The following is a 20967-nucleotide window of genomic DNA, read 5'->3' as shown; positions in this document are numbered from 1 at the left end:
TCTGCATTTTACTTTCACGCCAGGAACTGACAAGCATGTCTCAAAATGTTCTTACCTGTGAGAGTTCACTGGCGTCTATTTGACCATTATTGTCTGTATCAAAGCGTCTGAACATCATATCAACTAGTTGCTTCTTGGCAGTCATGTTGTCTTTATGAGCCCCATGGACAGCAGCTCCTGAGTATTGCTTGTCATGCAAATCCAAAATCTTGGTTTTCAGCCGGTGGTAGTCACTCAATCTGCAGTCATCATCTGGGGAAAAAGAATAAAGGAGAGGCAAAATGACTGTGAGAAGTGTAGCATATTTGTCGATCATTTAATCATGTATAATTTCCCTTCTTTCTTTCAACATCCTTTGGGGACAACAGATGAAAAATAGCCTTGGGCTGTAATTTGGCATGTTTAGACTCATATTTTCTTAAATGTTAATAAATTAATTTGCCCCATCCAAAGAAATCGATTGATTTAATGTCACTGTCCCTCAAACAATAGAAACAGTTATAGAGGGAGCAAAAGCAGCAACTCATAGGCAGCATTTTAACACTGCAGCCAAAGATACTGAGGAATAAATCCATCATACAGTTGTCAAGACCAAACCCCAAGAGAGTCGTTATATCAAAGAAGTCAACTACATAAAAGGCTTAGCAAAGTAAAGAGGAGTACTAACAAAAGAAAAAATAATGACTAGTACTTAAAGTTCACACGTTTTTATTGTTGCATCTGGAAGTGTTTCCCAGCTAATATTTTAGCTAATGTCAACCAGCCCACAAAGAAAACTTTGATCGCTGAGATGCTTTTCAAAGCTCTGCAGAGGACGGCTCCATCTCTGCCACATTCTATCATGTGATCACAAGCTATCAATTAATTCTGCTACATGGAGTCTCATACAAGACATATGAACTTTGTAGGGGATGATCAAGCAAGAATGATTTTTGTGAAACTAAGGAGATTTCCCACCCTGTAGAACTGGGTGCCCTCTGAGAGCTGAGTTGAGTGAAATCAGAGCTACCCCAGAAACCAATGACATCTCATTATTAGGTGTGTTGGATCTTATTTTTGTTATATAAATTTCTTCCAGCAGTTCCTCAGCAAAACAACTGGAGCAATCAGTGAACATTAAAATGAAATGCTTAATGTAATCCCAATGCTAACCATCATGTGGGGATGAGAGGCTGGAAGAAGTTCTCCTTACATCTGTGAAGGCAAACAATGGGCTTTCACAGAGACCATAAAGCCATTTTTCTCTCAATTCTGTGTAATCTTGTAAATTTCTCAGGGGTGTACTACCATTTCTACATTGTTCAGTATTCATAACAGAAGTGTGTGAGGTGCAGCACCTGTTTTTCTGGTTTGAATTCTACATCAAAGGTGGCATGTTCACATTAAATTCATACTAAAACTATAGAGAATAACTTACAGCATACAATACAGCTAACACTGAAACTGATAAGGCATTGTTGGTGAAAATTTTCTAATTTGTCTAATTTTCCATTCCACAGGGAATTTCTCAAAAAATTGTTCTGATCTGCCAGATTTTGTGGTAGAATAACAAAACAAAGAAACATGAGGTTTTTATATATGTGTTACTCCATAAAGGGAAAATGAGATCATGTAAATGATTTCCTGTGTGTCATCAAAGACATTCCTGAATACACGATTAGATTTTTAAAGCAGCATATTAGGAATCATAATTTTGGGGGGGGGTCTGTCAATTTCTACTACCTTGACCAAAATAATTATACATAGTCATACACACAATGTAGTTTTTTTTTTGTTTTGTTTTGTTTGTTTTTTTTTCTCATTATCATTACTTAATTATATTATGTGTGTTTTTAAAGACAGGGTTAATTGGATCTGTTTTGCTAAGTGGAAATATCTTACAGCGCTTTGTTTTCTAATAACTTGGCAAAATCTAATGCATGCATAGCCATGTGGAGAGAATTAAACACCAAAAGGCTCTGGAGCATTGCTTTGTTTTGTTTTAGCAGCTAAAGCTGTGAGCAAGACACACACTTAAATGTTGACAGATGTTAGAGCTACTCTGTCTAAGTCTGAAGCTTCTTGCAACAACCAGGGTGTGAACGGCAACAAAGGAGGTGGGTAAGATCTGTTGTTGTACAAGCCACAGCAGGGAATAAACCAACTGGAGGATCAGGAGCAGTACAAAGTTTGCTTTGGTTGTTGAAACAGTAACAGTTGCTGGTGAATTCTGGGAAACTGAAACAGTAAAAGCAAAGGTTGTCCAGACACCATCAGTAGTTGAAGCACAGCTTCCAGCTTGCTGGAGACCCAGAAAAACTGCCTTGGTCCAAAATGGCATAATGAATAAAAGATGGCTGTTGGTACGCCCTGGGGACATGAAGGTCAGTAACGTCAAAGGACCATATACTGGCACAGTCATACACCCCTGCTCATTTGTGTATGTAGGCACATTCATGCTTATACAAACTGCAATGCAAAACATAAGAGCAGTACCAATATACCCAATTTTAAAGGCCACATATCACATATTTATGTGTATCCCACATAAATACATATTGGCTTGTAAAATATCTGAAATGGAAAGAGCTTTTCACAAAACTTTATGCAAAAAATTAATTTAGAAATAATGTCAGCATTGTTAGCCCAGCAGAACCCAATCTGACTGCAGTTGACACTTTTTTCATCTGCCAGGCATAGCAGAGATCACATCACAGCTGACCGCTGAGTAAGTTTAAGTTACTCACATGTTTGTAAAATAAACAAAAATAAAAAAAACACACTTTTAGTTTCTAAATTACAGATATACTGACTCACTTTTTAATGTAAATGTTTTTATTCATGCTTAAAAAATAAAGTCTAAGAAATAAATAGTTAAATCACCTGTTTGCTTCAATCAGAATAAAGCAGAAATCAGCTAAGATAATCATGAAGTTTAGCAATGTTCAAGGAAGCAACTAAAGCATTTTATGGTTGAGGTCTTAAACTGGTAACTTGCTGTGACACTAGGACTGGGTTTTTTTAAAAAAATCGATGTATCGATTTTAATCGATTCAAAGGAAAAAAAAAATACAATATTGATTCATAAAACTTGGAGATCAATTTTTTTTGTGTCATTTCCGGTATCATGGTCCTACTCATATGTGACTTACCGAGCCTCGGCAAGCTCGCAGCATATAAACACACACAAATAGTTTCCTGTGTCGCCTCCATCCAAAATCAGCTTCTCTTGCCAAGATGATGTCACATTTAAATGTTTTCATTCACCAGTGTGGATTACATCCATCTATAAAGTTTTTTGCAGTGTATTACCGTTCACGTTAGCAACTAACACTAAGACTGCATCACTCATATTAGCAGCTAACGCTGATGGGCACTGTCAAGTTCAACAACAGGAAGTGATGTCACCACGCACATGAGTACTTTGAAATAAATCCAGCATGGTCATTTAAATTCACATTTCCTCCAAAACAGGTTTACATTTGGTCAAAAGGGAACAGTCTGATGTCATTTATTTGTTTTACATGACGGCATGTCATAGCTGCTCTCTGTGTCCATGGCAATGAGAACACACACAAAGACACGGGTGCACACAAAGGTTTCTGTCAGAGGACAGCGTCGAAAAACACGCCAACCAGCTGAAAATCAGACAAAAAGAGTTTTCTAGATTCTCTCAGACAGGTGGAGATGGAAGCATATTGCTCCATTAAGGCGCAGATGGAGTATTTTTCCTGCTCCAGTTTTACTCCGATAGCATCACGGTCGTCATGGCAATGCGCACAGCTGAACAAGCTGAATACCATCATTGAAGGAATTTCTGAGTCGTGTTACAGCTTTAAATGGATCCAATATTCTTTGTAGGTTTTATTAACATCAACACGTTATCTGAGATCTGAACAGTATGAATATTTAGAGCGACTCCACTGAATGAAACGGTTTCATCAGGACATTTAAAAAGTTTAACTTTTTTTCTGTCCTGTGGGTTTTTTCCTTTTTTTTTATTCTTCATCACAGCATGTCTGGCTCTGAATCTGGGGAAACACTGTATTGCTCTGATATTTCAAAAATGCATGCAGATGTGTCAGATCAGATTTTTACAGTAATCTGATTACTCCCAGATAACTGATTTTGTCAAGTAAATGCACTGTTTTTATAAACGAAAATGGTTATCTCAGAATGTCTATAATATTAAAAAATAAGTGGTGTTACATAATTAGCTGTAAATAAATCAACATCTAATCAAATCTGATTTAATCAAAATCTAATTAAAAGAACCTGTTGTGAATCAAATCGAATCCATTTAGGAAATTATTGATGACATCCAGCCCTACGTGACACATAGAAAGTTTAACATAATAATATGGGAATTGGGTTTTGCTGGTATTCTAAAATATCTGGCAGTGGATGGAATGAACCACCTGTCTCTCATGGTCTTTTGCTGAGTGGTTTCAACCAGTCAGATCAATGGAGTGCAGCCAGGTAATAAAGCCAAACTCTTACTTAGGCCAGTCATGAAAAAGAAAAAACATTATTTCCACTGTGAAAAGCCTTTAGTGTCATACTTTGCCCTTATTCCAACAAATATTCTTCTGATGTATTACAACTAATGCCATGAGCATTTACACAAACCACTTTAGGATCCATCACTTCCGATGGCTGTCACATTTTAAATCCACCCATAGCATCAAGTAAAGGACATAAATTGGTTTAAACCACTGTGAACATGTATCTTGATGCCTGGCCAGACCGATTCCCCCATGATTAGGAACTAACAAGTCTCATGAGGATCCAAATGCCTCACAAGTTAATATAAAAAAGCCATGGCCATCATATGTTGGTACAATGTCACAGCTTGCTAGCCACAGAGAGAAAGAGCCACTGGCATACTTGAGGCTGGTGTTAGCAGAGGAAATGTAGTCAAAGGAGAAAATGTCAATCACTCCACATCTGTGCATGTGCACCATCTGTAGAACTCCTATAACACTGCTGAAGATTCATCCCAGCTAAATCAGTCATGTGCAACCACTACTTGTTAGGATAAAAGTTGACTTGTCCACCTGTAAAACAAATTTCAGCCAGTTTCATAAATTGCTGTCATTATAATGAGTCAATTGAAGTGAGCACGATTTAGGGAATAGCAGCATTTCAGGGAGCAACTTTGCTTTAAGTTTAACAATTTAACAAGTAAATTTGTCACATCAGCTTCTAGATTTCATATTAAAGTGGTCATACAATCAAATGTGAAGCAAGTCTAAATACAAATTTTATTTTTTAATTTGTGTGTTTCATTTTATCTTAGTGGTGTTGGGAAAAAAAAGTGAAAAAATATATAAAGAAAGAATGACTGTTTATGTATTTTCCTGTGTGATGAAAACACATGTAAAATGAGTTGTTTCAAGTCTTTTTTGTCCTCGTGTGGACATCCAGTCTTCTTTGTAGCACACATACCTACCATAAATTATGTAAATTGCTTTTTAAACTAAAGAAAACAAAAACAGTATCTTTGAGAATGACGGTGGCGCTCAAGGACGCACCAGTTTGGTGTTCTTTGTTTCAGTGTTTTGTATACAAGTGTGAGATAGTATTGTTTCATTTTTGATATACTTTCTCTCCCATGCGAACAACATCTGCAAGATCAGAGGTTGCAGTGGGAGAAGCATCATAGCAGAGTTTCTCCACTTTTATGACGTCCCAGCGGCCATAGCGAGAAGTCCTGGCTCGCCGTGCATTATTATTCTTCACAGGCAGGTGATGGCGGCAGCGTCCGGAGAGGACACAGAAGCAAAGCTTCCGGGCCAGCCTGCTAGCTAGGCTAAGGAAGAAGAAAGACCACCACTCCCTAGTCTTTTTCTCATCAATGCTAGATCCATTGTCAATAAAATTTATGAAGTGAGGCTACAGGTAGCAGCAAGTAACATTGTTCTACTGATGACAGAAGTCTGGCTTTACCCATTGATTCCAGACTCTGCTATCCAACTAACAGGTTACACTGCATAGTGCTAGGACAGGACCAGTGACTCCAGTAACAGCAGAGGAGTGGAATGTGTTTGTATGTAAACCACAACTGGTGTACAAACACAGTGACTGTTAACAGCCACTGATGACTAAGAGTATGTGACTGTTAAATTATGTAGTGATTAAGCGTCATTAAACATTAAAGATGTTTAATAAAAATATTAATTTTAAAAATTTAATAAAATTATTAATTATTAGTCAAAATATTGATTATACCTCGGGCACCATCACACAGATAGCTTTAATACTAATCTAATGGCTGTGTGGACACTATTAGAGAACTAAATTAATTAATGTAATAAATTAATTAATTCAAGTTAGTCAGATCAGTCAGTTATCAATCAATCAGTCTCAGGACGCTAATAATGTGAATTCTTAATTCGAAGGGACCCATAACATGACTCAAAGGAGAAGTTCACAATAACCAGACCAGTTTAGGATAAATATGAAATATTTATTACTAGTCTAATCATGCATAAATGAAAATGGGAATATTTACAAAGGACTTCAAATGGGGAAAATGAATCAAATTTTGTAAAATGGAGAATACTGTGTTCAAACCAGATGCTTATTTCCAATGTAATGTGTCAGAATGAATGAAATATATGCAAGGAATGAAACAAAAGTTAATTAACCTGTGCTGTTAATTCAACTAATGTTAAGAAGAAAAAAAGGATCTCTGATCTCTGAAACTTTAGAATCTGTAGTGCTGTTCTCCATGTCACTCCAACTTAATTCTCCAGCATCATCTTTCCATCTCTCTTTGGAAAGGCTTCTGTAGGAGCCCTGTGGCTACTCTAAATCATCCCTGGTCTGTACAAAAACGGGTCATGCAGGGAGCAAGTCTGAAGACCTTGTTGTCCCCGGAAAATCATCAGAAGTCCTCTCTTAACAAATTTCTTTGTTCTAAGTTTCAAAAGTGGTAGTGTGATGACACGATTGATGATTGATATTACTTTATGAAACCTTAGAACTTGAATTTCCTCGAAATAGGGCACCACTCTTCTGTAGAAATCTGATTTAACTTTCACAGCCCAGAAGAGAAAACCGTGAGTGGGTATTTTAATGAAGAAAATATTGACTTAATTCAATTTATTTCTCACATCTAAAGTAGTAAATTCTATGTCTGAAGGGACCCTGACTTCATTCATAATACCCACAGAAACAATGCCCAATTAAAATAATGCAAGCAATTTATTAATCACCAATAATCAATTAAGATAAAACCCAATTAATTTTAACTTTGTAATGGTACGTCCCAGAAACTCCGTTTAAATGACAATCTGTGCTTTTCAATATGTGGAATAATTTTAAACCAGTCATTATCACAGAAATCCAACATTTAATGCAGTTCAAGGATTTAGTTTAAAACAGTCCTGCAAGAGAAAAATGGTTATTTTCTTGACACTTCTTAACAAAGTCCAGCTGTGACAGGAATGTTATCTTGACGTCCCAAATGGAGGAAACGTCCGGCTCAGGTGATTTACATGTGTGAATCATCCCAAGGAAGGACCTTTGAAAGGGGGGAAGATGGCCAAGTGTCATTAATCGCCAGGTTGTTAGTTATGTACATGCTTGCATAGTAGACACTTAGTCCTGGATTTATTCAATGTAGAATGTTTCTAAAGGTCTCTTCTTTGAAGATAATGAAGTCTGGGTTTTTAGGTCTGAGTACAACTCAGATATCCTCTGAATGAAAGAGTAGGCGTAAGCTGAGAATTCAGCCTAAATAAACAATTTGGCCATCTGTTGGGAAAGAAGGGAACCTTTCGGGGTCGTAAAACTTGTAGATAGGATGGGTGAGGGAACAAGAATGGGAAGACTCCTTCAATGTGATCATATAAGTGGCCTTGACGCTGCATACCTTAAACAAACACAATAATAAAGTTTCAGATCACAAATTAATCCAAGTGTCCTGGCCCATTAGGAATTGAAATCTGCAGATAGATTTACATGTGACCTTCATACAAGCTGCTCTGACTAAAGCCTCTAGAGGCAGATATAAGAAAGGCTAAAACCAAAATTTATGTTTGACTGTGGTATTCCCCATGCAATGTAAGTGGAGATTTTCTTAAGGCATGACCCAAATCTTCCCATTTCCCCATGCAGTCTCACAAATTGCTCCTTTTTCCAGCTCCAATAGATATATTAAGACCAGTTAATGATCACACATTTGAATAAAGATTATTAAAAGATTATTAAAGATGATGTAACTGTATTGTAATAATATGCCAACTACCTCTTGTATTTGCTGTAGGATAATGGTGGCTGTGTTAAATTAAATTCTGCATAACACAACATTTTCAACAGTCAGAAGGTTCTGGAGAAATCTGCTGATGTAACTGATTTGGGTTGTGTGGTTAATCAGGCTTCCAAAGTTTTCACTATTAGTTTCACCATTAGTTATGTGAGTTTAATAAAGATATTTTTTTATTTTCTCCCCCACAGTGACTGATAATCTCTGGCCATTGTAAATGGATAGTTTTTATTATTAATGAAAAGTTAATTTATATGGAGGTTATTCTTTATTTTTACAGTTTGATACTCAATAATGCAGACGTGATTAATAATGTTGTTTACCTGTAAAATATACATAACTAAAATTTCTGCTCAGTTGGTTTCAAAGGAGGCTGACCAAATTCCAACATGAAAAGACACTGTGGTTTACCTGTTTAGCCTCATTATTCAATTCCAAGGCATTTACTGCTACTGCTGTGGTCAAGCCTTTAATGCTAATGTTATATTTTTTTATTTACTTTAACACCTAATTTTGCTTTTCAGCCTTTAAAGAATCAATAAATCAACTGCAGTGTGTTGAAATAGCTGCTTAAACCTTATTTTTAGTGTTCAGAACTAAACCAGATTAATTTCTTTACTAAGTAAACATTCTAAATTGCATGTTAAAATGTCACCTTTTATTATTATTAAAATTCACCTTTCTAAAAACATGCTGGTTTGTAATTAAAGAAAAAGAAAATCGCTAACCAACCAACACAAAATGCTCCACATACTCAAATTATTCGCATATATTCCTTTGTTTCAGACTCCTGACAGAATTACCTAGGTCACCTAGCTGACACTGCCTAAACTAACAGGACATGAAAAGGATTAAACTTTAAATGAACCTCTATTTCTTGTAACACAACATCTATTTTTAATAAAATAAACAGTTTTATATGCAATTTTATGAGCCATATGTTTAAAAACAAGAAAAGATGACATGATTACTTGAATTTGGTCACCAGCTATTAGTTACCAGCTATATATTTTCATATGTTCTCTCAGAGGCATTAAATATTTTGTAACATCCATTGTATGAATTGTTTTGTTTTGGGGGCATGTGTGGGTGTTTTCAGTGTAAATGACTGGAGGGGACTGTGTGGGGGCAGATCTTAAATATGATAAAAATTACAATCCTTGCTTTCAAAACTAACACCGTAGTGCACAAATACAGTCAGTGATGCATATTGTACTAAATGATGCTGAGCAGCAGCTGCTGGATCAGCAATTACTATAAATTGTTGTAAAAGTTGTTTTTCAGCTACAGAAAATGCTAAGAAAACAAAAAAAATATACTGTTCTTATCGCTCAAATGTCAAGTCAATTTTCTGCCTGTCAGTTTTATAACAATGCTGAAAATGCACACTAACCCTTAATAAAAGAAGAATCAGGGAGGAAGAAAAAGAAAGCAAACAAAAGCCTCTTACTTCATGTCCACTGAGGCCATAACAGTGAGCAAACCCCCTACCCACTGCCTCCCGCCACAATCTGCCACTTTAAAAGCACTACTGTTTTATTTATAGAGAGAAAAAGTTAGCTCAGCAGAATGGCTGGAGTCAACTCTGCTGAAGCTGTCCCATCTCTGCATTACTGCATCTGCCCCCCACCAGCCCCTCCAACTTTTCCATCTCCGTCTCCAGGGTGCCGGGCTACTGCCACAATTCACAATTCATCAAGAAAGCACAGTATGACAACTGGGTTACCCAAATCAGAGGTCACTGATTGCAATCTTTAAGAGCAACTAGAGGTGTCACTGCAGCAACACCTGACTGAATCTGAAATGGATGTCTGGGCAGTGGAGCTGCAGCCCCTCACTGCTGTTCTTGCCAGGATAATATGAATACAAAGCACTCAGAACTGAACTCAGGTACAGATGAATTATACCAGTATTCCAGAGATCCAACAAAAATGTTCAGTTCTACAGATTTTCTTTATAGCCATAAAACAATAAGTAAATAATATTCAATATTCAATTAAAGTTCATATTTAACCTCACAAACTTAAGTTGAAACACAACTTAAACACAAGGTCCTTTTATTAGAAATTTGTGATCTTTTTAATCATATTACATAATCTATCAGTGTATCAGTTCAACTAAATAATGTGTTTAATTTTTCAGAGAGGCATGGGACTTGGGTAGATTTTTTGCACAGAGGAGCACTTCACAAGAGATACATCAACATTGAACCACACCAACTGCCTTTTATCATGATATCTAGTTAAATGCTGCAGACATTTAAAGTGTAACTACACCCCCTACTTTTTGCGTGACTCCACCAAAGGCCAAATTTAAAAAAATGCCTGAAACTGCAAAGGTTGGGGTGGGAGGTGTGCACAGGCAGAAATGATTGACAGACAGCAGCTCAGCTCACTGGCAAGATGCAAAGCGAGATTCACAAAACACCTACACCACAGAGCGGTCTTTGAGGTGGAAGACTTTCCCCCTCCTGAATCTCCTCAGCTACACGTGAACAAGGTGGTCCTGAACCGTATCAGTCTGAGTCGTTAGCGCTGTTGCACTGGCCTGTTGCACTGGCCTGTTGCGCTGGCTACTGTCTCTTGTTAGACAAGGATCAGTAGGTAAAGAATAAAGTCCAGTGTTACTTTTACACCCCTCAAAAACACAAATTTGTCCCATTGCACAAATATTTCATCAGAAACTCTGTGAAAGACTAAAAGTCTAAAACTAGCAAATCCACACCAGATAAGTTCAAATCCCTTCATATGCGTTGGTGGGCATGGTTTTCTATGCCTAATAGGCAAGGACCAGCGTCCGTGACATCATCCGTAGGTTTCTGAAGAGTAAACGTGAAGCTCGTTGGGCGGTTCCCACCGTCGCCATCTTGGCAGCGTCATGCCTGCCGTCGCTCCCAGAAAATGCAAAAATGGGCAAAGTGGCTGAGCTGAGAGGGGGGCTGTGAGGGGGGCTGCCGGTAGCTAAGAGCTAACTGAGCCAACTCAGATCTAACGTAAGCTAACAGGCTAATGAAGCTAGGTGGGCTAAAGTTAGCCGGATAAAAACCACATTTGTGCTACACTCTCCCTTCTTGCCGTGGATATTGGATACATGTCAATCAAAATGACACGCCCCTTATTATTCCAAATTTCAAGATTAAATTACATCCAAATGAATGAGTTAGAAAAAAAATTCAACCCCTCACAGTTGTCATGAAGGTAAACTTGACCTATTAATTTTAAAATGGATTTTTGTACCAGGCTTTAAACATGTTTATTTCTGTTGTGATGTTGGCCTTTTTAACATGGGAGTCTATCGGGATTTGCTCTGTTTTGGAGCCAGCCCAAAATTAAGTAATTCTGTGTTATTTACAGCTCAAAAAAAAAAAAAAAACACATTTTTGGATGCACTACCCTTTTAACTAGAAGAGCCTACTGAGATAAGTTCATTGTTTTTGATCTGCTACCTCCAAATGCTAATATTTTAAAGATGTTTTGTGATAACAGCAACCAATGGCAAGACCAGAACTATGTAACAAAAAACTAATTTTTTAAAGTGTCTTTTTGGTACCTTATTTTGTCATACCATCTGTTAACTCTAGGATAGATTCACTCCCCAGATTCAGTCTCTGTCACCGGTGCTTCCTCTCGGAATGTGGCTGTAATTCTCTTCCTCCCATCTTTCATCAAGACCAGAGCTCTTCCTCATGTCGTAATCTCTGATGTATTACTCCCCACTCCTCCACACTTACCTTGAATGGAATCATTGCAATCCTGGAGACTCTAAACTTCACCAAATCCACCAAGACATCCAATCTCTTTGTTAAAATACCCACCCTAACTTCCTACTTACTTTTGTTCAAAGACATTAAACTAAATATTCCAGCATTATATGCTCAAAAAAGTTAACTCTGTAAATTGTTTGAGTAAATGCACTTATACACCCAAAATATTCTATATATCTGTTAACATTTTCAATATAACCCATTTTAATAAGTTCAACTTTAATGTAAAAGTTGTTAAAGTCACAAAAGCTGCTTGATTTGATGCAATATAACATGGCTGAGTTAATTTCACAATTGAGACTGTCCTTGAACAAAGTCCTGTGTCACATTGCATTAAGAAGACGTCTCACATGCTCAGAAGCTCACTCTGGAAATGAGGACGAAAGTGGAAAGAGTGGCCACGATGACTCCAAACTTCTGTTACAAACCATCCGAACAATTATCAGTGTAGGTGTGGTTTGTACTATATTATATAAAGTTGGTGTATCAGCGTGTTTTTAGAAAGTTATTTTGGCAATGTTGGTTTGTAATACTCACATAATAATGGGCAGTGTCTGAGCATGTGTTAGCTAATATTAGAGGTAGCCAATTAGCACTAATTAACATAATCTTTGCAAGCAGAATTACTTCAGAGTAGAAACTTAACTGTTGAATGCAAACTGCACAGCCCCTCCCAAGGCCGTGAACCCGGGGAAAACACTGGTTTGCCTCAGTGAACACCCTGAAACCTCATAATGGAGTACATTGTAAGTTTTGTGGCATCTCTTTTCTGCCGAAAATCTGTTAGTGATGTTAGTGATGTTTACATCTCTAAAATAGTTTTTAAACAAATGAATGTGACCAAAATCTTTGCAATGAAGGAACGTCACCACGTGCAGTGTAGATTGGCACTTTGTTTAATTTCCTGGCGTAATTAAACAATTGATAGACTTTCTCTTACAGACCAGAAAGAACTTCCCGAGGAGAGTGGGGGTCTGGCTTATAAGCCAGCACTAAGGAATTTATGACTTTGTCCATCTCCACAGATCAGCAAAGGTCAGCTCTCCAGCCTGGATTGAGAAGTACATTTCTAAGGTTACATTCAGGATCTGGGAAGTTTCTGAATTTATCTTCTGCTCACCCACAAATTTGTGATAGGAGATGACTAAAGATGAACTAACTAACTGCTTTTAGATGGAAGTTCAGTGAATAACCTGGAACTTTCTGCTACTTTCAAGACTTGCTTTATCTGAGATGATAAGCCAATCCGCCCTACCAGGTTTAGTATCTTAGCTGGGACCAAGACAGACCATCTGGGAGAAATCCACCAGAACATTGTTCATTTTAACATTCCAGAGAGTAATAAAACGTTTTAAAGTATAATGTGTTTATTGAGATTCATACAACCATCATCATTGGCACTGGGTTTAATTGAGATTAAATTAAATTAGGCAAAATATCAATTCCACACAGTCAAACAAGAAAATTAGTCTGTGTCTCAAACCCGGAAATAATTCTGTTGTCATGTCGCAAGTTAAAATGGTGAATTTAAAAGTCCTACAAGAAACAGTGTGGCATTTGAAATCAACAACATGCACTCTGGACATGATACCATCCGACTTTTTAAAAACAGTTTTTACCTCAGTAGAAAGTGATCTCCTACTGATAGTTAACAGCTCACTGGCATCAGGCATTTTTCCCAAGTCACTAAAGATAGCTGCTATTAAGCCACTCCTAAAGAAAAGGACTCTAGATGCCTCTATAATGAACAACTATAGACCTGTCTCTAACCTCTCTTTTATTTCCAAGATTATTGAAAAAGTTGTATTTCACCAGCTTCATGACTTTTTAAATGAAAGTGGAAATCTTGATAAATTTCAGTCCGGCTTCCGACCTCATTACAGCACTAAAACAGCTCTGGTCAAAGTGTTAAATGACATTAGGTTGAATACTGATTCTGGTCAAGTGTCAGTCCTGGTTCTGTTGGATCTCAGTGCTGCGTTTGATACTGTAGATCACAGAATCCTGTTGCACAGGCTGGAAAACTGGGTTGGACTTTCTGGAGCGGTCCTTAACTGGTTCAGGTCCTATTTAGAAGGTCGGAGTTATTTTGTTACGATCGGCAGCTATGAATTTGAGCGAATGGCCATGACTTGTGGAGTCCCCCAGGGGTCAGTCCTTGGACCTCTTCTGTTTAACTTGTATATGCTCCCTTTGGGTAAAATATTACAGAACTGTAGCATTAGTTATCAAAGTTATGCTGATGATACACTACTTTATGTGCCTCTGTCACCAGATGACTGCAGTCCAATAGACTTAATGTGTCAGTGTCTGGAGCAAATAAACACCTGGATGAGGGAGAATTTCCTACAATTAAATGAAGACAAAACTGAGATTATTCTGTTTGGTAGCAAAGAGAAGAGGGTCAGCATTGGTAAACACCTGGAGACTCACCAACCAAGTTCGTAACCTTGGAGTGTTGATAGACTCAGATCTGACTTTCAGCAGCCACATCAAAGCTTCACTAAGAAGCTTTTTACCAGCTCAGAAACATCAACAGAATTAAAAGTTTAGTCTCCCAGAAAGACCAGGAGAAACTCAGCCATGCATTCATCTCCAGTAGGCTGGATTACTGTAATGGTCTTTTAACAGGACTTCCTAAAAAGAGCATTAAACATCTGCAGCTCATCCAGAACGCTGCTGCTAGAGTTTTAACCAGGACTAAGAGATCTGAACACATCACACCAGTTTTGAAATCTTTACACTGGCTTCCTGTCAGTCACAGAATAGATTTTAAAACCCTTCTGCTTGTTTACAAATCCCAGAATGGTTTAGGCCCAGAATACATCTGTGATATGTTCAGAGAATATAAACCTATCAGAGCTCTTAGATCCAAAGATTCTGGTCAACTTGTCCAGACCAGAGTCCAGACTAAACATGGAGAAGCAGCATTTAGCTGGTATGCTGCAAACAAGTGGAACAAACTGCCAGTGGAGATTAAACTTTCCCTAAATGTAGACATTTTTAAATCCAGGTTAAAAACATTTCTTTTCTCATGCGCCTATGCATGAAATCTGCACGGAAACTTTTTAACTTATCTTGCTTTTAATCATTTTAATGTAATTGTGGTACACCACAAAATTGTGCACTTTAAGATTTATTTATCTTCTTTACCTAATGGTAATTTTGTTTGCCTAATAACTAAAGTGGTTATTTGATTTTGCATATGTAAAATGAAAGGGTGTAAGAGCAAGCAGCACCAAAGCGGACCTTGATACAGAGGCAGCTGTGTTCCAGGTTGTTTTGTGTGAGCACTTCCGCCCACCTCTCAGACGTAATCTGGACGACAAACGGTGCACGCTGTGTTCTGATTGCTGCTTAAAACTTACCTCTGTTTTACAGGTCAGTAATTGATAAAAATGACCAATACTGCTTCTGTAAGTTGTATTAGATGTGCATGAGAGTTTTGGGGGACTTTTATATCGGTATGAGCACTTAAGACAAACTTTAAAACATTTTGGGAAACTGTAATGCTTTGCAGCAGGCATAGACGCTGCTGTGTCGCGGGTATTATGGGCTTCTTTTGCCCGCGGTTTTGCCTTGCAGGCGGGACGCCAGGTTCTTTAGTTTACTGTCTATACTGATTTATGTTGAGCTCCCGCACACTGTGAGTTAAGGAAGGCTTAAATATAGTAGAGCTGCACTTTCCTTTGCTTTTAAGAGTGTTAATGTCACAGTTTACTGTTTTGTTAATGTGAATGTTGGACTGAAGAAGTTTGACATCCCACTGTGAGTTATATATGTGTGTTAACTGAAGTGTATACAACCAGAGTCTTCACAGCCTGGAAGTAGTTGTTTTTGAAACTATTTGTACTGCAATACTTTGCACTATATGCTTATAGTAGCCCATGATGCACTTATATTGTGTGTAGATACACGATTAGACTTTGAGTATGTCACTATGTGAGGCATGGGTGGATAAGTGGATTGATGGACATTGCTATGCACTTATGGGCACCAATGGACTGAAATAGCCATGACCAGGCGGGATGTTGCAGTTGTTCTGATACTTTGATTAAAAATAAAGAGACGTAATCTGGACGACAAACGGTGCACGATGTGTTCTGATTGCTGCTTAAAACTTACCTCTGTTTTACAGAGTGGACATTTTGTTGCTGCGGTACCAATCCTGGGACCCGTAACATAATTTATTATTTTATTGTGATTATGTGTTGATGCCTTTTACTATTCTAAATATCTGTAATGTCTTTGTTTTATGTAAAGCACTTTGACTTGTCCTGTACATGAAATGTGCTATACAAATAAACTGCCTTGCCTTGCCTTGAGAAGTTGGTCTGGAATTTGGATCAACATTCCTTACTGTTTAATGGTATAACATTCATTTTACTTTTTTGTGTTGATAATGTTTCTTCATCATGTGCATCAGTTTTGTTTTAACAATGCATCAATTTAAGAATTTTATGTCTTGGATTATACAGATGTATTCCCAAATGTTTAATCTAATACTTTTACAGAAGTACAGGAGGAGGTTTATCAGTTATTTGGCCTGCAGAATGCTCATTGGCTGAAAGAGTTAGTTACGCCCCACATGGGCATATACCACACTAAAACTTCCAAAAATCTTAGAACAAAGGATTCAGTTACGGAACAGTTATGGAAGAGATGCAGAAGGACTGAATTTGCAGTCGAGTTTGTGTTGCGGTTGAGTTTGGGAGAAGAAGAGAGTAAAGAAATCTCTTCAGAGATGGAGAGAAATAGAGGTGGAAGAATTAGGTTTTTGCTGTGATGTAAGCCACATCCCCATCGACTAAGTTTGAGCCTGCATTGGTAAATGCATGAAGAATGAATTGAGAGGAAATCCGCCTACGCATGTTCGAATCCTAGACAATTTCTCTCCCCTTTTTTTTAAACTCCATTTGAGTTTATGTTTATTTTTGATACTGATTTTGATAATCAGGCTTTTCACGCTTCAGCCCCAGTTTACATATTTTCCTCCTTTTTTGGTTCATCAAAGGTGGACTCTTTTTGATTCTTTTTGCCATCCACCACAAACAATTCACTATCTACCTTCAATCCAGCCACGTCTCGGGATGAGACCGCATAAGCAGACAAAACTTTTATGATCCAAACCTTTCGATCATCAAGTGACGAATCTTCGGGCCTTTGGAAGTCTACCGGGATCCAAACCATGCCAAACTGCCATTAGATTAGTATTAGTGTAGTGGTGCCCTAGGTTTGTCTAATATTAATATTACAAATTTATATTTTATATTAATTATTGAAATTAATATTTGTATCTAAATATTTTTAATGTTTAATGATGTTAGATCACAACAGCAGTGATGTAACTTGTTGGTTTGCTTTTAACACTTCTTGGACCAGAGTGGATGTCTGTGGCTAGAGTTTGTAGACTACTGTTTAATATAACAAAAAAAAATGTAATGTAACAAACCTTTTTTCATAGATAACAACAGATGCTAACAAAGAAAAAGCAGATATGGTCACATCTAGAAAAACTTTACCAAATGTATTCTGAAGGCTTTGGGGCTGTTGTTTGTGTTCTGGCTGAAGGTTTATTTCTTTTGTTTTTGAGTATGTTGAGGAAATCCAGGAGGCTATGGAGGAAACGATCTTTGCCATAAAGAAGGTAGGTGTAGAACCTAAATATATATAGAATAGAAATACTTTATTAATCCCTTCAGAGAGCCCTCAGGGAAATTTGGGAATATATATATATATATATATATATATATATATATATATATATATATATATATATATATATATATATTATATAATTATATCTCGGTTTGTTGCCTCAGGGCAGCACTTTGCTATAAGGGTGATAAAATTTTAGGTTTTCTATAATGATTACAACAGAAGGTATATAAGTCAAACTAACATTTAAAATTAGAAAACAAGTTTTCTAGCAGTTTTCTAGTACACACATAATGATTTTTGGAATGTTTTTGTCCCGATTTTGCCTCTTCCCGACCTCGGACGCCAAATGCCTGATCATCGTGAGATTACCCTGTCCAATTTTCATTTGGTCTGTGGTGTGTTACAAGCTGATTTGTCCTGATAATCCACTCTAAAACGGGTAGTAGCCGACAATTGGGAACATTGAACATGTTTAATATTTCAGAGCCGATTTCTGAGGAATGCAGACAACTCGTGCATTGTGACTGCGTGGATGCTGACGTGGTACGGAATGTAGCCAATCCGAGAGTAGGCTGGCTGTGGAACAAGGAAGTAAATAAAGTCCGTGTTCACGCCGTCTCCAGTCTGTTATTTTTTTTAGTTCTGGCTTTTTCTGTTAACAATAGTTCATTCCCTCGTCCTGTATGTCCTCTTCCATGCTATGGGTTGAGTTTTCCGATTGTTACTATGTTTCACCTTTTTGCCGGTTGTTGCTATGGTTTTTTCTTCTAGGTTTCGACGTTTGTCCGCTTCGGAGGACTAGATTGTAGATCAGTTGCTGGACAGCATCGTTATGTGTGTGTTGTTCTCTGATTACATTTTCGGAGCATACCACACAGTACGATCAAAACAGACTTTTTTATCTTCACGTGTGCGGTTTCGACCAGATAAAAAATTTCATAAGATTAAAAAAATCGTTATGTGTGTACCAGGCTTTACATGCACATAAACACACATAAACCGCACACATTTTTATTGCTCTGACTGACATTTCATGACGCTTCATCTCTTAACTATGTCTCATACCTAATGTTAGGATCCAGTTTTCCTCGCTGTCTCCACTATCGCTCTCCACACACAGAAAATAAAGCACCTAATTGTATCTTTAGGGGAGCAAAGGATTATTGCTGGGGTGGTACCCTCAGAGGTACCACTGCTGTACTCTCAATGATGATCAATGATAATGTACAATTATTTATACCACTGAAGTTTGTACCCTATAAAGAGGTACCACACGGGCACAATATGTACGACCTTTGTACGACTTACTCACCGTCTGATGGAATGAGTTGTAGGCCAACAACATGAGGCAACGAACAAAAACCAGAGTTTTTATATAGAAGTAATGAGAAAATAAGTTTTAAAGTGATCAAAAACACTTCTTTACATGTTCATGCACATGAACATATTTTTAATTAAAATCTACCACAAATATAAATATGTTGAAAAGTCAGGTGCATCTTGCCAAATGGTAGCCGTGCGCACTATGTGACTCTGCTCCCCGAAGGGACTGCTCCACTCCCAGCTTATAGGTCACATGCACTTTAGCCCCACATTTATTGAACACAGACATGTCACGCAATATTTCAAATTGTTTTTATCCTCAAAAAACCTAAAGGGGCAGTCTGAGGACCAGATATGTTGCCTGAGGGTAACTTCATGCAATAGAGGGGTAACATTGCAAATGCAGTCTCCATTTTATTTAGCCTCATTTACTCATTGGTCTGAGCTACCCCACAAACCTAAAGTACACATTTCAGATTCTATAAAAATTTGTAAAAATATCTCTCGAAAAAAGCTGAACTGCTAAGAAACAAACAGTCTGAATAAAGAGTTCAGACAGGACACTGCTACAAAAGTGTGGAGCACCCAAAGGCTGTTTGGTGTAACATTAACAAGGCACTGAAGAATGCTTGGAAATGGGTTTTTATCCCCAACCATCAACAGAATGGAAATGTTTTGGAACCACGCACTAAGCTGTTAATGCTCTTGGTTTGAAATGTCTGAATATGTTTTAGCAGACCTGACAAATGCCCAACTAAATAAGAGATTTATTTTCAGGTCAGTCGGGAAAGACGGAAAGCAACAAATGGTGAGTGTAATGAGGATTAGCATGAAAGAGGGCAAAAAAAATACACTCAAAGGGTTAAAGCAAGATCCTAGAGGGTTAAAAGAACCTAAAATCGATGACAATAGAGTATGGAGCACGATCTATGGGCACCAAATCAATGTAAACATTTTAGTTGATTTCATATATAAAACAGGACATGTTTATTTAAACAAGTAGTTTTGTCTTATAAATGTCCATTTCTAGCTTAATGGTGGTGCAGTCTAGAACTTTTCTGATTGCATGTTATACAGAATGTTTTATTTATTTTGTTTCCCCCAGAATTTGCACAAGGAAAAATCCTTCCTGTTATATTTGATATGGTTATTAAAAACACTTTATATAGATTTAAATGACTTCATACTCCTGCAGCTGGCCAGTTTGGTTATCTGTGGCGCTGTTTGCATTGATAATAAATCATATATTCCACAGAACTGTGTAGGAATTGTTGACATAACCTTGTTTTGTAAGTCCATTAAGTCCATACTTATTTAGGTCAGTTAAGTTGGAGTTTTAAAGTACTGTTTTGTCAGTTTTACTAAATACCAAGTGCCATTTACATAAATGAGTAAAGTCAGTATAATGGAATATTTTTATGGCTGCATCAATTAACACAGTAAAGCATTTTGTTATTCATTTTATTCGGTGAACACAAACCTATTAATTAGATCAAAGCTGCCCAGGTGATGCTGGAATTGCCTGATTCAGTTATGCTGGTTAAACCTTATTCAGTTATTGGCATCTTATTAATAATTTTAAATATATCTAACACAACTCAGTTTACTGGAAATTGTTAACATAACTGGGTCAAGTAAATTAAACAATTGTTTTTTTAGTGTAGAAAAATGACAGGCTTGAGCTCAGGTTTAGGTATTTCATTACATTTAAATGTGTGAGAGAGGATATAGATGTGAATAATTTGAAAACCTATTTTAGGTAAATATTTAATTATTAGCTTTTTTTCAATTTTGTTAAATGGGTTTTAATTTTTAATTTTGTGCCTTATATTACACAACCGCGTATACAAAATTTGAGATGGATGTAGGCGGAGATAAAAATACATAAAAAGAAAACAACAGAGAGGAAAAGATAACGGCTATAGGGAGGCTTTGTTCTGCTCTCAAATCTGATCCCAGTAGAGTTGAT

General features: G+C 37.2%; 1 protein-coding gene across 2 annotated transcripts in view; it reads right to left on the bottom strand.

Moving 5' to 3' along the window:
* Window positions 1-20967, bottom strand: part of fstl5 (follistatin-like 5) — a 198387-nt gene that overhangs the window by 97628 nt on the left and 79792 nt on the right. For both annotated transcript variants that reach the window (XM_041990335.1, XM_041990334.1), the window contains exon 5: window positions 56-252. In XM_041990335.1, the coding sequence (XP_041846269.1) occupies window positions 56-252 (197 nt within the window). The remainder of the gene's footprint in view (window positions 1-55; window positions 253-20967) is intronic.

This window comes from Melanotaenia boesemani, chromosome 7 (genome assembly GCF_017639745.1).
Source record: "Melanotaenia boesemani isolate fMelBoe1 chromosome 7, fMelBoe1.pri, whole genome shotgun sequence".
Classification (NCBI taxonomy): Eukaryota; Metazoa; Chordata; class Actinopteri; order Atheriniformes; family Melanotaeniidae; genus Melanotaenia; species Melanotaenia boesemani.
Note: the sequence above shows the minus strand (reverse complement) of the source record. Positions and strands in the feature narration are given on the sequence as shown.